Source organism: Aythya marila (genome assembly GCF_965140915.1).
Source record: "Aythya marila genome assembly, chromosome: Z".
NCBI lineage: Eukaryota > Metazoa > Chordata > Aves > Anseriformes > Anatidae > Aythya > Aythya marila.
Window position 1 is genome coordinate 87247781 of NC_139080.1, and position 16688 is coordinate 87264468.

Consider the following 16688-nt stretch of genomic DNA (forward strand, 5'->3'; position numbering starts at 1 on the left):
ATCCTATGAAGCTGAGGCCCCTGGTGCTGGCTGTGTCAGTGACAGGTAACTGACCACCTGTGAGTTATTTCTGCTGGCCCCAGGGGTCTCTGCTGTCAGCCGGTGCCTGTGTCTTTCCTGGCACTTGGCGTCACCCCATTGCCAAGCACAGCACGGCTTCAGCGCGGGGGCTCCCTGCGACACGGCACCCGCAGAAGATGAGCAGCTCTGGCCAACACCACTGCGACCCCTGTGGAAGTAGTTTCAGCCGAAAGCTGTGTGTGCTATTTCTCACGGTAATGACAGAAATTTAGAAACGTAACTTCCCCTTTCCTAAGCAGGTTTGCTTTGCCGAGGAAGAGGATGCAGGCAGCTGCAGGAAAGCCCGCAGAGCACTGAGGGATTGAGATACTGCTTGTGTGAAAATGCCTTGCCCTTCCTTTCCACTGCAAGAACCCGGACGAGAAATCAAATAATCACGAAGCGCGTGGAAGTTTCTAGCAGGTTCTGGGGCAGGAACCTGGGCACCGCTGCGGGTTTCTGTCAGTGACTGTTGCGCCTGCAACGCCTCGTTTACAACAGGGGCAGCTTTGGGGCCGCACGTCAAGGCGTCGAATGCCTTAAAAGACTTTTATTAACGGGCTTTATCATTAGGGGTCTTCGGCAAGCCGCGCAGGGAGCTCTCCTGACGCACCCCTGAGACGGCGACGCCGCGCCCCTCCCTCCCCTCAGCGGGCGCGGAGAGGGGCGGGACCTGGCGCCTGGGTGGGCGGGGCCTGAGGGCGGGCGGGGCGGGGCCGGAAGCACGCGGCCGGCGGGCGGGGCGCGGCGCCCCCACTTCCGGCTCGTCGCGTCCCGGTGCGGCCGGCAGTGAGTACCCGGGCGGCCCCCGCCCCCCCCCCCCGCCCCCGTGTCCCGGGGTCCCCGCGGGGCGCGCAGGGCCCGGGCGCTGCCGTGGCACTGGCCCGGCCCTGCCCTGCCCGGTGCGTGCGGGCCCTGTCCCGGGCCCTGTCCCTGCCCCTGCCCCTGTCTCTTCGCGGCCCCGTCAGCGCCGCCGGGCCCCGGTGCGGGGGAGGCGGGCGGGGACCCGCGGTGCGGTGCCGGCTGTGGGGGGCGGGGGGGAGGCGCTGCCACGGGGCTGGGCGCGGGTGGCCTGGCCGCGCGCTGTGCTGCTGCAGGTGCGGGAGGTGCTCGGCTGTGGCCTCCCGGAGCCTCGGCCTCGCCGCTGGAATGACTCGCGCTGTGCTGCAGGGACGGGAAGGGGACGTTTCGCCAGGCACAGAGCGAGGAGACGTGTGTTTGTCTCGGCACTGAGGCAGAAGCCAGTCAGTTGCCCGCAGAAGAAACTGCCGACGAAGTTTGCCCCACATTAGCAGGCGTAGCCGTTAGATCAGCTTTTTGATGCTCTCTGCCTTTCCGTTGCCTCTGTGTAACTCGAGCAACAGGTACTCTCGGCCCTTCTCAGGGCTTCCTTTAGGAAAGTTGTTGTAGGTGGCTGCCACAGAATTTAGGTGCGTACAGCTGCTCTGAAATGTTTTGCTGCGAGTACGTTCCTGCTCTACGTTGAGCGTGTCCTCGCAGGGAGCTTCTCTGGGTGTTCAAAGGCTGCGTGTGTCACGTCAGGCGACGAAACAAAAACGTTTCTCACCTGCTTTGAGTGCAGCTTGGTTATTCAGTTATGCCCAGACAAGAACTGCACAGTGTTCAGTACAGAGACCCAATACAGGTGAAGGACAAAACGTCTCCTGATGTTCTGCTCTGATGATAACGACATGTTGTTGGATTGATATTTTTTTAAGACATTTAGATTTGGCAATCACATACCTTTGCAGGGTAGCAAGAGGAACAAAGATGTGATTTCCATTTTGCTGTTGCTAATAATTTTGATCACTTACACCACGTGAAGAAGAGGTGTGCTACTTGTACACCACTTGTAGCCATTGAAATGAAAGATTTCATTTAACTGTATCTGAACATTTAAGTTCTTCAGCAATTTCATGTCAGTTGTACGTGTGCCATAACAGTCTAAAGTACTACCCAGTTTACCTATTAGAAATATGGCTAAATAGAAAATGCAAAAAAAAAGTTCCAGTCTAGATGAAACTGTAAAGACTGTTGATGTCTGCTACCATTCTGATGTCTGCACTCTTCTGGTAGATACGTGTGATTTTAGGATGTGTTTGGTAATTTCCTCAAAAGATTTCCGTTTTTATCATCGTTCCTGTCTGTAACAGGGAGGCTGATTATAGACATATGCCATATCTTTGCTCCCTAGGTGAGGAAATAACACATTTGTTGCTGTATTTTCAACACAGCCTTTGTCCTAGAAATGTTAGATTTGATATCACTGCACAGATTAAGCAGAGAGCAAGTACACTAAGGGAATACTGGAATTCACTGATGGTGTTTGATGGGGATAGTGTGCTTGTCTGAAAAGCTGTTTTTGCAACACCAAATGATGGCATATTCTTCTTTTAGTGATTTTCGTTGTTTGTTTCTAAAAAGTCTTGGTATTTGAAGTTAAGCAGAATGTATATTTGAAATGGCAAGAGGAAGAGAGAAGAAAGTTACTGTGTGAAAGTTTGCTGGAGTTGAACTAAGAGTAGCGAAAGGAATTAAGTTAAGCACTTGAGAGGAGGTGGTAGGGAGACACAAGATAGGTGGAAGCATTAGTGGCATGGGAAAGGCTGTCGCATCTTGCTGGCACACAATCAAAGCACCTTCTGTGCTCCTGTTATGGCTCAGTGTTCCAAACTGCTTTGAAATTTTGGCTGAGGGAGTAGCTTCCTGCGTGCAACTTTAAAGTTGCTTTGGAGCTTCTGATTAACTTGTTTCTGCTCCTTCTCCCTGCCTGCAAGTCAGCATCAACGTTTCCCTTCTGACTTTGGCTGTACAGCTGCCAACTTTTGTTACTTTACAAAGTGAGGATTCTTGTTTGTTTGCTTGTTTTAATGAGTGAAACAAAATGTGCTGGCAAGCAGTCTTTGCAAATGTTTCAGGAAAATGCCCCCTATCCCCCAGGAATTTCCAGGTACAGCCATACAGAGTTTTTTCCAGGATGGCTAAAAGAAATTCAGATATCTGTTGTTTTCTTGTGGTTCGTTTGTTTGTTTTGTTCTGTTTTGTTTTTTACACTGGTAACCCTTTACTTGAAGTTCTGACTTAAGGCCTACCACAGGGGTGATCAGACACCTCTGAGGAAAGCTCTGCAGGGTGTTCAGGTAGCAGCAGGATTTTTGTTGATGAAAGGTCGGGGTTCTCCTGTGGCACAGGGCTGGAAGTTTGTTTTTTTTTTTTTGTTTCCTTTCTTTGTTTTTAAAAATTACAGCAGTCCAGTTCAAAAGAATGATGTGTTAGTGTGTTCTGCTCTCCGCAGTTTGTATTAACGATAACATTAGCTACTCCATGTGGGATTGACTTACTTTTTTAACAGTCAGGTATGAGGGATGTTTTTTTGTTACAGTATAGCTGGCAGCAAAAATGTTTAGGCTATTGTCCATTGTAAGTAAAAGACTGCTTTATTTTGACAATCTGGTAAACACCACAACTTTCTGTCAAGCTCCTTTTCTCTTTCTTGGAGGCAGTGCTTTTGTCTGCTTTGATTATGCTTGAGACATATTTCTCATGCTGTGGTAGAACACAGCTGTTGTCAGAATCCTACAACAGAGAAAGGCAGAAATAGGTATCTTCACACCATTTTCTGATGCTGATATTTGATGTTTCTTGTTTCTCAGTGGCCTGATGCACGTGCTGAGTGAGCAAGAGAAAGATCCCTTCATTGTTCCAATTCCTGCATGGACCTGAGAGGAAGAGGAGCCATCAACTGGTTTAAATTTCTGTAGTCTAGAGAGGATAGATCACAGTAAGTGTAGTTCAATGCTGCCTCTTCTTACTCTTGTTTTCATTATGAAGTGTCTATAAGTCAGATACATGGCTGTTCTTCGACACTTCAAATCCAAAAGTCGTGTTCAGATGTGTACTTTCAGCTCTGCCGTGTGGGTACTTTGTGTAACTTTATCCAGAAGGTGACAGGAGTTGAAGCAAAGAGTGCTTGAATTAAGTTGTCTTTTTGAGTTTCTCTAAGATTGCAGTGTTTCAGAGAGATTCTTTGATTTCCTGTATTACTGAAAGTCTTTCTTCTCACTTCCTATATCTGCTAATTACTCTTGTAACTTTGCTTGATTAGAGCTGGATCTTCTTTTGTTCTTGTCCTGTGGACTGGAACAGGCCTAGCCCTATTTGAAAGGGTGATCCCACGTAACAATGAAAGGGTAGAGTTCTGATGCTGTTTGGATGTGATCTCAGCAAACAATTACCAAAGTGGCTTCCTTAGCTGTGCAGGTGAGATTGAAAAATGTATGCTGACCTACTTGAAGCCCAATCAGAAGAGGGGAGAACATATGGGTTTTCCTTAAGAATTGCATTTTCCTGCTTTTGCTGCCATGTTTATGTTTGTGAAAGAAAGTGTTCCTCTTCACATTGACTTCTAATGTAACAAAAATACAGATGAATACAAATCTATCAGAGAGGAACTCCTGTGACGTGTTCACAGAAAGCTACTATAATAAGAGCCTTTAGGTTCTTTGAATACAGTCATCATGCAAATTACTTAAGTCCAGGACTACCAAATCTAAATTTTTGTACTTTTATGTCTGTACACATACAGACAATAACCATACAGAAAACTTAAACAATAACATTCCACTTCAACAACCATAAAAGTGATCTGTGTCTGGCAGTTTTTCATGCCTACAAAGGCTGGTTGGCTTCTGTAGGACTATACGCAGAAAGACTTTCCAGAGAAAGTATTTTTTTTTTTTTCTTCTCCTTAATGTGTGATGTGGGCATGTAAATGAAATTATGTAGCCCATGAGTTAGACAAAGTAACTTCAGAATACCTTCAAATGTTAGGCCTGGCTCATGAGTATGTAGTGAACTCTCTATTTAGAAATACTTGCAGTTTGGTTAGGATCAGAGAATAGATGAAGTTGGAAGGAACTTCTTGGGATTGTCTAGTCCAACTGCCTTGACTCAAAGCAATGTGACTCAAAGCAATGTAACCTGGGGCAGTTTGCTCTGGGCCATGTACAGTTGGGTTTTGAATTTAGTCAAGGGTGGAGACTCCACAGCCCTTGTGAGCAACAGTTAAAAAGTTTTCTCTTACGTTTAAGTGGAATCTTCTGTATTGTAAATTGTGCCCATTGTCTCTTACCATGCTGTTGGACACTACTTGGAAGAATCTGGGTCGGTCTTCTTTAGTCCTCCATCAGGTCCTTATGTACATTAATAAGACTCTCTGAGCCTTCCATTCTCCAGTATGAACAGCCTCTCCTTGTTTGACAGATTCTTCTCTCCCTTAATCGTCTTAGTTGCTACACTCACTTCAACATGTCCATGTTTTTCTGCTATGGGAGAGCCCAGAGCTGTACACAGGGCTCCAGATGTGCTCTTGTGAGTGCTGAGTAGAGTGGAAGGGTCACAACATCATTGAATATCTCAGATTGGAAGGGGGCCACAAGGATCATGGAGTCCAGCTCCCGTCTCTACACAAGACCACCCAAAAATCACCTCCCTCCACTTGCTGTTGACATTCTTCAAGAGCACAGCATGCTGTTTGTCACAAAAGTATTTTGACTTATGGTCAACTTATTCCACTCTCTGGTCCTTTTCTGTCATCTTGTTGTTGCAGTTGGCCCCAAGCCTCTATCCTTCCGAGGTGCCTGACTTTATATTTACCTTTGTTGAACTTCATGAGGATCCTCTCTGCCCATTTCTCCAGCACACTGAGGTAGCCCTGAGTGACAGTACAACCATCTGCTGCATCAACCACTCCTCAGTTTTGCATCATCTGAAAACTTGCTGAGGGTGCACTTTGTCCATCATTCAGCTCTTATGGCTTATTTTTTTTTTAACAAGTGGTATTGCTATGTACAAAAAAAAAGGGGGGAAAATTGGGCCTTAATCATAGATCCACCAGAGAGGCCAGTAAAAGTTGTAGATAACTGTTTCGCAGCAGGGAGGAGAATAGAGATGTGGCTGATGTTGAGCTGGGCAGATACTGTTTGCAGGTGTGCCTTCCTCATGTGTAAGTGCATTGTAGCTGCATCTTTGTGGCATCATAACTCGGCTTGTAAGTCCTGATAGAACCATGTGACTTGTGCTCGTTCAGAGTACATCTGTATGCTTCTGTACCATCACACTAATAATTCTTGTCCTAGGGTTAAATAATGAAGTGCCAGGTCAGGTGACCTTGCAGCTCAGAGGTAGATGTTTCAAGTTGCTTCTATGAAATACCACTGAGTGTTGCTTCCCTGTTCTTTCAGGGAGTATGCATATATAAGATGTTGCTTAGTAATACAATTTGCAAAGTATGCGGTATTAATACTGGTTGGTGGGACAATCAAGACTTGGATTTGTACAGTCATCTGTCTACCGATCCACACAGGAACCTTGTTTTTGAACCAAGGACAGAGAGGAGCTTTGGTGCCTGAGAATTTCCACAACTTTCAGAATCCAAAGTAGTTGAGGTTAACATATTTGGTAAGGTTAAACAAAATGCACCCTTAAGTAGCTTCTGCTGTTAATTGTTTTGAGCATTGATTCTTGTAGCTGTTAATCTGCTCAGTCTTCCATATTGCAGAGCAGTATGACTGACCCTAGCAATTTCAGAAAGACCAAAGGTGTCATTTGAAACATGCCTTGGGATATACGTTCATGAGCATACTAAAATAACCTTTCATGTTTTTTGCAGATACAGACTATTCGTTTTCCAGAATGTTTTATGGATATGAAGACGCAGATGATACTGAAGTGTATGAAGATGATCTTTATCGTGAGGAGTCATCCAGTGAGCAGAGTGTCGACAGTGAGGTGGAATTCCATCTCTACAGCCAAATCCACTATTCCCAAAATCTTGGTGAAATCAGCACAGTGGAAGTGACTGAAGAAGGTGATGTTGCAGGAGTCAAAGGTCAGAGTTCAGCTCCAACTGAGACGCTGCATGAAGACAAGAACGTCATTGAATTGCCCGACGATGATGTTCAGGTTTCCAACGACTCTGAGGTCATTGTCTTGTCTGATACACCAGATGAAGAGAGTGTTTATGAAAGCAAGGCAAAGAAGTCAACAAGCTCTCTAGCTCAAGGTAAAATACACACCCATCTAGGATCTTCCACACCAAATCATGCCAAAGCTGCTGAATGTGATACACTGCATCCTGCTGGATCAGACACAGAAATTCCAAGGCAAAGGAAAGGTGTTAGGGAGAAGCTTGCCTCAGTTAGTTCTGTTGGAACTCATGCCATCCAAGAGGTGATGGTAATAGATGATAGCTCAAGTGATGAGGAGGAGAGCATGATATCTGAAAGTGATGATGTCGAGAGTTGGATGCTTTTGGGATGCACTGCAGATGACAAAGATGAAGATATAATTTTGAACCTTGAAGGCTGCGGAACTCCAGGCAACAAAGGTTAGTGCTTTTTTTAATCACTTGTTTAATGTTCTGTATGTGAAGGGATTTGTCTGCAGTGATAACTGATCTTTTAAAAAAGATGTTGCAAAATGTTCTAATGTTTTTAAAGAAAGATAATCGGAAATCAAAATGGAGTGTGCAATGATGGATGGAAAACAACCATGATGAAGGAAATAGCCATTGATACTATCATTATTTCAGTAGCATCATATGTGTAAGTGTACTTTGTAAGGTGCTGTGAAAACAGCATTTTTGGTAGAAATTTAGAAGCAGTATCAGTGATCCTTCTTGTGAACTTTCAAATATTACTGTATATTTTGTAGTTCTAACAGTGTAGAAAGTTTGTGTGTGGTGTGAGATAAAAAGGAAATAAAAATGGTTTATTGTTGTAAACAAAGTAAATAAACTGTTTATTCTAAAAAAAAAAAAAAAAAAAAACACAGACATAAAATTGCATAACAACAAGAAGTTTGAAGAAAAATACTGCAGGGCAGGAAAATAAGTAGTGCTTACAACCCAGAAAGCAGAGTGACTCCTCTTTTTGTCTGATGACATTTCTGTCCATCTGACCCCTGTCTGCTTTGCCTTATTGCCCCTCAGCTGTGGGGAAACAAATGCTTTTCAAGTATTTGCTGTGTACCGCTAGACCGAAGGAATTACACCTGAAGAAGGGGATAAACTGTAACAGGAGTTGGGAAGGAATGAAAGGGGAGACCTAAACTGATTCTTCCTTCCCGAGAAGCAGATCGTGTAACCACTCCTTTGAGAGTCCAGGGCAATTTGGGCTGTTTGTCTAAAATTTACTGCAACTTTTTACGTGGATTCTGTGTTGGATAATTCAGAGAGGTTCACAATCACTAAGATTAACATCTAACATGTTGGTATTTTGTAAAATATTCTTCTAAGTTACTGTAGAAAATGCATTAATTCAGTGGCTAATGCAACAAATTTTAGATGCATGTTTGTAATAGTCACTTGTGTGGTTCTTAGAACATCAGTAGTATATTTCAGTTTTTCCAAGAAATAGATACCCTTAGTTGCACCAGCAACTAAAAATTCTTGTTCGACAATCATCTATGCTTTTTTCTTGCCCACCAGTTTTCTGAAGCACATAGATCACTTCCAGAGATAGCATCCCCTGACAGTCAAGAACACTATCTGAAGAAATGCTTATTCAGCAGTAAGACTAAACAGATAAGCTGCAGCAATGAGGACCTCAGCTAGATTTTCTCTTGTGTTTATATATGTATGTGTGTATATATATATGCATTTATTTATATATACATATATATATATATAATAAATGTGTATCAGAATTTTATTTGAAGCACATGTAAATGAGGAGAAAATGTTCTGTTGTGCTTGTCTGTAGGTTGATACTAGTAAAGTTTTTTGTCAGAATGGTGTTGATCATATGCCGGTACTAACCTGTTTGAGAAGGGAAATTGAGAAATTATTCCTTCAGTTCTGCTAAAATGTGTTTCTTGCCTGTAAACATTTAATAACTTTCCTCTTTGAGTTTTTCTCGTGTATGGTTTTACATAGTTACCCTAGTCTGCTGCTAAATAGACCGTAGTGCGTACTCAATCTTGGATGTCTGATTAATGAGCTTCAGAGATTTAAGAAATGCCTTCCTTGTTCCCAGTGCAATGCCAGAAGAGTGGCAGAACATACAGTTACTGCGCCAGAACCCCAGACAGCCACGTTATATTTATAATGCATGTAACTTTTTCTCCCTAAAAATCTTTTTGAATTACTCTAATATGCATTTACTAAGAATTATCTCAAAGTTGCTATATTTCATTAATATATTTCTTTTTATATTTTTGTATTGCTCAAAACTGAAGCTAATTGGTTTACATTTGTGTTTTTTTTAATTACTCTACCTCTTGGGGATCAAATGTCTGGGGCCATGTGTTGACTGCTGTAATAGAAATGCAGTTTATACATAGCATAGTTACTGCATTTTCTGGTTAGCTTATATTTTTCTCATTACTACCGGGCAGGCAAAAGACTTGGAGTCAGGTTTCTTTTACTCACTTTAGTCTGTGTATTTCCTCGGTTTGCATACCAAAATTGCTGATGGTAGCACTGAAGATTACCCAAAGAAAAAGAAGACAGAAAAATGTTTAAACAGTGTTTGAGACTTTAAGCATGTTTTACAATTGTATATATAAGCTTTGGAAACGTTATGCAATTAGTTTATTGCAATGATTATACTTAGCCCAAATGTTCATGTTATACGTAGTTTCTTTCTTTATGCTGTTCTAATAAAGGTGTACCGGTGCAAACTTGAGGGAGATCAATATACAAGGTTAATATCAGGAGACAGTTTTGCTAAGTTATGGCATGCTTTTATAACAAACGTAGTAATATGTTTTCTGTTCATATTCTTAGTTTTGACAATAAGCAATCCAAATTCAAGGCAGATAATGGAAGGAGAATTATCCTGTGCTATTTAAAGTTGTCATAATCTTCAGAATTATACTTGTTTCATTTAATTTGGGAGATGTAAATATTTTTGAGGTGCTTGGGCTGGAAATTATAGACAGTCACACAAGTAGCTTATAAATATTACTGTTCTTCACATACTCTGATTTTTATCCTCAAAGCAGCTTCAGAACTTCTTCACAATCCCTTCTTGCATCTTGCCTCACATCAGTGATGGCGTTACCAACAGTAATCTCATGCTTGGAGGTTTGAGGCATGCAGAACTTTTGTCAGCCACAGAAAGCAGCTTGGTAAAAAGGTCTGGTTTTGCACACACATCTTTGTTTTCATTAAAACTTTATACTTTCTACATATGTTTTATTTGCAGAAAGTCTGAATGTTTGCATGTTGCTTCTGATTTTGACCAAGTTAACACTGACATGTTTAAACCTGTGTGAAGTTCCCAGAACAGAGTGGCTCTGGTGCTGAGCCCTGACATACATACACAGTCTGAGGTGTGAAAGATACTGTGAAGCTGAGCTCCAGCTTCATCCCAACTTTCTCAACTGTGTCTGAAATTTCAGTGAATGCTATTCAAGTAGCACCAGTGCAGAAAAGTTTCATTCATCTGTTCTGCTCCCAACATACACAGTGGTGGTGACGTAAAGACAGCTTTGAAACATCTATGTTGTGTGTATTTGTATACATAATGAAAAGCTACAACAGCATCAAAATAGCTTTAGGGAACAAGAGCTATAAATCTTAATGTAAAGTAATGGTAGGTAATGTGATTATCAAACTTTACACAGCATCTCAAATTTTACAGACTGTAAAGGATTTCTTTGCTGAAACTTAAACATAAAAAACTTAAAATCAAAGAAAGAAAGGAATTTTAAAAAGTATTCACAAATTATTCTCTCAAAGATATTCTCTGATAATTCATTTGAATTATTTTGAGATGTGTTCACAGTTCTGTTTTTAGGGTTTTTGAAGAACAAGGCCAGATATTTAGGTGACTACACAGTATGTGCATCACTATTTTGAGAACTGTTGTATCCATACAGATGGGGTGTGGAACGTAGCGACTACTGAAGCCTTGCCTTTTACCTTCTCTGCAGGAAGTGCATATGGCTGTGTGAATGGGATAGATCTCCCGTGGTAGCGTTGTGGTATGGGTAGTGTCCAGTTTGCTTCATATTAAAAAAGGAACTGAAATGTGAACAATTCTCAGACTACAAGTGTAGCCACTGGTGTCAGTTTGTTTTCCTGCCTGAGAACCTGCAACAGAGATGCTGAGGGTCCACTACAGTCAGAAGTAACTGCTTGCAGAGAGGAGTTAAGCATATCTGCATATTCTCTTCATCTCCCTACTTCTTACTTTCCTGCCTTGCTCTAGTCTAACACCCTTGTTATATTTAGAATTCCTTATAAACAACTAACGTCGTTTCTCAATTCCTCCCACAGAGAGGTCTTTTCTCTGTGTAGCATTCTAGCTTTAGTCACCTTCTGCTGTAACAGAAAGAGATGGTCATTTGCTTTCGCAAAGTGAACTCTGGTTCCTTGATTGTAACTTGAGATTCAACTGACCTTTTTTGTCTTCAGTTAATATTTTGAAAACTCTATCTGGTAAACAAACAGTGCTGTTAAAGTCAGATGAAAACTTTTTCTCCCCTTTATGCCCTTTTTCCTTTTTAAAAGGCTTTATATGCTTTTCACGGTTTTATTTTTGCTCATCTAGTACCATGGAATTAATTTTTAGTTTAGGAAAATTTCCAGGTCTTTGAAGGAGGGTTCTCCCCTCCTAGTTCTTTTCTGCATTTTGCACTAAGAGTATATAAGAACGTTAATTCCTGTAACTGGAAGTCTTTCATCCATTCCTTCATTAAAAGCTTTTTTTTTTTTTTTTATATGTGTTTCTTCTTCCATGTATAGCTGCAGTCCTAATCTCTGCTTTTTCTTTTTCTTTTCTTTTCTTTTTCCTCCCCCTTATGGCCTTTGGAAAAAGCTACAGCACCAGCCTATAGCCACCAAGGGGTACAGAAAACAAGTTACTTTTTTTGTGTTTCATCCTTTACCCACCCTTTATGGTACCTTTCTTGAAGAGGAGGGGCTAACTCTTTAGCACTCTGTGCTATGCAAGTTTGTGGAGTGTAGTTCATATGGTTGTTTTTGAAACCAAAGTGTTTGTAAAACTGCATAGAAATACACTTACAGGCAAAGGAATGTTTTCTTCTCTGCTCTGTGTTTGTTTTTTTGTTTGTTTGTTTTTTTTGTTTATTAACACTGTAGGAAGGCATTCAAAAGAGCACAGTACTGCATAACACTAAAGGCTGCTCTTACAAGTAACAAACTCTGGACCCAACTTCTTAGTACAGAGCATTGCGGTCAGATGCTCTTTGTGGTCATTGGTCAGCAGATTGAAAACTTCATTAGAAACTCTGGAGCTTTATTAGCTAGCAGCTTTGGCCGTTTTAAAATACTATCTTGAGGCATGGGCAGAATATGAGACAGTTTGACTGTCTCTGAGCATGTCTCCTGCATGGCAGAGATGCTGCCTGAGGACCCAGCACATGGTGATACTTCTCTTCCAGCAGCTGCTCTCAGACTAGGTGTCTGACTCAAGTCTTTATTCATGTATCGTACCCATTTAATTTGAGCACACCAGAACTGGGACAAAAAAGGGACTCTGTGCTATGGGTAACATTCTGTGCGTTTATTTCAGTATTTTATTTTGTGACTACATAAATGCTTTACTTCATATAGTTTAGCTCTGGTGAGAAGTGAAGGACAGAAGACTAAGAACAGAAAGTACAAACGTCTGCTGAAGTTCATAGGTTGTGGTTTTAATCTGTTTATCGAATCTGTCAATATATGAAGTAATATATGTGTTTTCTGACAGATTGACATCTTGCAAATGGTAAAGCACAAGCTTTTTCAGCTTCTCTGTTGAAAGTAGTTATGAAAAGGAAAGAGCAACTAAGGAATACGTTATTTTGTTTAAGGTGTGGAATTTGATATCTAATTGTGCTCCTACTGTCTTGTAAAACTGTCCTGTACAAAAGGAAGTCATGACCATAAAATGAAGTACAAGCTAGTGTTTCCAAAGCAGTTTTTTCATCTTTCCATTTTTCATCCCTTTCTATCATGTTTACTGGGTCTTGAAATCTTTCTAAGCACTGTTTTTTACCCATGGTAATAAAATCTCTCATTTAGTCAATGAAACTGTAAAAATGACATTATTTTTATTTTTTTTAATGGAGCTTGAACACTTAGTGAATGAAACCATAAAAAAAGACATCTAAATAATAATAGCAAAAAATAATTTGTAATAATTTTATTTTAGCCCTTCCCTACAAAGTAATATGAGAAGGAGTTTTTCATCAGCAGCTGCAACTAAGCAACTGCTGCTTATGAAGTCAAAATGGAAATAGGAATCTCAGATTAATTTAGCTTATTCTTTTATCTCTATCAGCCATGCTTAAAACAGAAATATCCTTTGTTTGCTATCTGTGTTTTAAGTGGTTTCTTCTAGATGTGTGACTGTTCTTTTTTTTTTTTTTTTTTTTTTTTTACCTCTGCATGGTACTACAGAGAGTATTCAAAAATCACACTACATCTGTATTTTTTCTCTCTCTGTTGTTACTCAAATCCCTTAGTGTATTTTTAAACAGTAAAAAAAAAAAAGTGTAAACTTATTTCTGGAGTGAGTGACAAAAACGTATGGTAAATTATGCTTTTCTTTAATCTCCCTTTGGCAACAAGTTTTGAACATTTGACCTTTGCAACATATAGTATTGTTTTGTGCTAGAATCTTGATATATATAAGACCAACTTACTTTTTAAAAATGAATGTTATTAGGCCATATAAAAACTTCTTAAAGAGCCATGGTTTCCTGCACATTTGGATGCCTGAGCTGTGAAATTTGTATGTGAAATGTTAGCAAAAGTGGCTTTCAAATTTAAAAATTATGTTTTGGGGAAAATTGGCTAAGCAATTAAAATATTTTCATTAATAATACCTAAGTCTGTGCTGCATGTCTTAACAGCAGTAAGACTCACTAGTGTGGCTCATGTACAAATTCCAGTGGCAGGAAGAAAAGAAGTGAGAGTTTATTTCTTGGTAATTACATCTGCTTCTTTTGTAAACTGCATGCTGACTTAGTCTTTCCTTGAGAGTCCTAGGCTTGCTAGGTGCTGTCGTTCAGTAGCTGTGGGCTGTGTTAACGTCTGCTCCGCTCCCCATTTTTAAGGGTTCACTGCAACACTGAGTAAGATTTGAACGCCACCTCAAGCAGACAGTCTTCTCGACTTTAGCCACCAAAGACTAGGCAGTTGGAGGGGGATCATCTGACAGAAAACAAAGCAACCCATGTCTCAGTGAGAAATTAATTTTCATTCGAAAACAGCCTATCGCAAGTCTTATTTTTCTCAGCGGTGGGAAGTGTTTGGCGCGCCGAGTGCAAGCACGAGCGTGCTTCCCTCTGCTTGCCACGTGGCTCCACCTGGACTTGGATCTGCTGGCTGCCACGGCTGCCGGGACAGCCTGCATCTCTGGGTCCTCAGGAGGTTTCCAAACCTGATGGAAAGCATGGAAGTCCGTCATCTTCCTCTTGAAGTTGCGTGTGCCTGTGCTGATGGTATTGCAAAGATGCCCTCTGCCGCGGCAGCGCTGCCTGTGTATAAAGTCTTGTGTTTCCTCCCATATGAAGTTACAGGCGTGCAGTGACAGTTTGTGACTACATGCTTGTTTTCACTAAATAGGATAAGTGTACAGAATTATGCTAGATCACACTGGCTGAATTTAAAATTAACATCGATGTCACCAAATTCGGTTTTTGTTTGTGTGCTCGAGTATTACTAAAATCCCTTATGAACTTTCTTTCCTCAGAACCGGGCCCCACTGAAAGTGGAGGCTTTTCATGTAGTTTGGGGGGTTTTCTTCTTGCTTTTGTTGGCTAGAACCTTAACATTACTTAAATGTAGTAGGAGTTCTTTGTGCATGAGTTACTATAACAGAATGCACCCTGGAGCTGTAATAAGCAGTGGGAATCCACCTACAGTTCGGAAGATACAGCACATGCATATGGATGTTTTGATTAAAGAGAAAAACTTAATCTTCTTTACCATGTAATGTGGATACACTCGAATCTCTTGATTATTTAAAAAAAAATAATAAAACTAATAATGTTCCTTTGTAAGTCTGTAAATATCTAGATTAAGTATACCTGCAACTTTAGCAGGCCCTTTTATCTGTACAGATTTCTCTGCCTATTGTGGACCTTAGCCGTAATTTAAATTTCCCATGCCTTTGGATTGCTGACTAGGTTTTCTGCAAGAGTGCCCATGCTTACATGGTCATATATTCTGGGTGACTTTTTCACTTTTTTTTTTTTCCCTCTCTCTCTTTTTTTTTTTTCTGTTCTGTTGGTTGTTATAAGGGTGTTTTGTTTTGTTTTGTTTTTTTCCCACTTCTGTCATCAGTTTGATCTTTCTTCCTTGTCCCTATTTGTTTGAATTTCTTACAGGTGGGGAAAAACCCTCATATTTCAATTGAACTTTTGAAGACAGCTGGGGAATTGATTCAGTCCTTTTAAAGGAGAAGTTTAAAATTGTTAAGTAATTGAAAAATGCAAGTAATTCAGAGGTAATGAACAATATACCAAAGATATAGGAGGACTGAAGGTTTTACAAAGGGAAAAAGTGAAGTTTGAGTTGTCCTATGGTAAAGCATGCAGATATGGGCATACAATAAGCACAGGGGGGAAAAAAGGTTTATATTAATGAATTTTTAAAATGATAAAATCTAGAGATTGGTAGAAGAAATAAAATGGTTAAATGCTAATGGGCTTCAAAACTGTGGGCAAAATTGATGTTCTTGGGAGTTTATAAGGGAGCAAAGATTTAATTTTGTGAGCCCTTTGACAATAATTGGCATGTTTCTGGAGAACATGAGGTTTCTTTACTGTTTTACATTACTCAGTCTGTGTCTTTCTGATATGAATGAGACTCACCATGAAGGCCTAAACTACAAGTGTGTTGAGCTACCATGTTGTTAAGATAGGCATGCATGCTGTGTTCTAGATAATATTGTAGGTTTCTACTAAAAAGCAAGGAAAACTTGAACTTTGATACCATCGTAATCACCATTAATTTTGTGACAGTTATATTCAGTGGTTTCTTTGTTTTTTAATCTGGAGGAGATGGGAAGTGAATTGTTAGAATATTGTATTTCTGTACTTTTGAGTCGTCATAGCACAAGCTAACTCATCCTGGGATGATTGTAATGCTTATCTTTATGCTCTGTTAATGTATATAACTGATTTTTGGAGTATGCTTACAAATACTGTATTTATTTATTTATTTTTTTTTTTACTGTATTACATATGTAATGACACTCTTCCAACAACATTTACTAGGCAGGAATTGTGCATCCACAGACAAGGACTCGCTATATGCAGATGCACATATCGTGTTACTCATCAGCAGTGAGCCGACAATCTGATATATTTTACCGTGAATGCAGTCCTGAGCTTTCTTTCACTTTCTTATTTGGCTTCTTGTTTCCCCTCTCACAGTACTAAAACAGTTTCTAATCTCCAGATGTAAGTCGAAGTAACTCCTCAAATCTATACAGAAACTGCTTTTTTGAGTGTTTTTTTGTTTTGTTTTGTTTTGTTTTTTTTTTACCAGACCCTGTCAAGTTGCCTGATGCTCAGTTTGCTCAAAATATCCTGGGTTTCCCAGGAAACTCTCTGCACTGTCTAATGTTTACTCTTCTGATGTGCCAGTGAAGAAGCAGAAGCCCTGT

The 16688-nt window shown here is 40.6% G+C and overlaps 1 protein-coding gene across 4 annotated transcripts in view; it reads left to right on the top strand.

The window, feature by feature from the left end:
- The first annotated feature begins 801 nt into the window (after positions 1 to 801).
- ZCCHC7 (zinc finger CCHC-type containing 7) overlaps positions 802 to 16688 on the top strand; it is a 116521-nt gene continuing 100634 nt past the window's right edge. The window contains exons 1-3 of one of the 4 annotated variants that reach the window (XM_082782930.1): positions 802 to 849; positions 3714 to 3841; positions 6731 to 7447. In XM_082782930.1, coding sequence (XP_082639056.1) covers positions 6754 to 7447 — 694 coding nt within the window. In that variant the 5' untranslated portion in view covers positions 802 to 849; positions 3714 to 3841; positions 6731 to 6753. Of the gene's footprint in view, positions 850 to 1147; positions 1425 to 3713; positions 3842 to 5748; positions 5768 to 6730; positions 7448 to 16688 lie in introns of those variants that run through there. The other 3 variants (XM_082782932.1, XM_082782931.1, XM_082782933.1) reach the window with 3 other exon arrangements.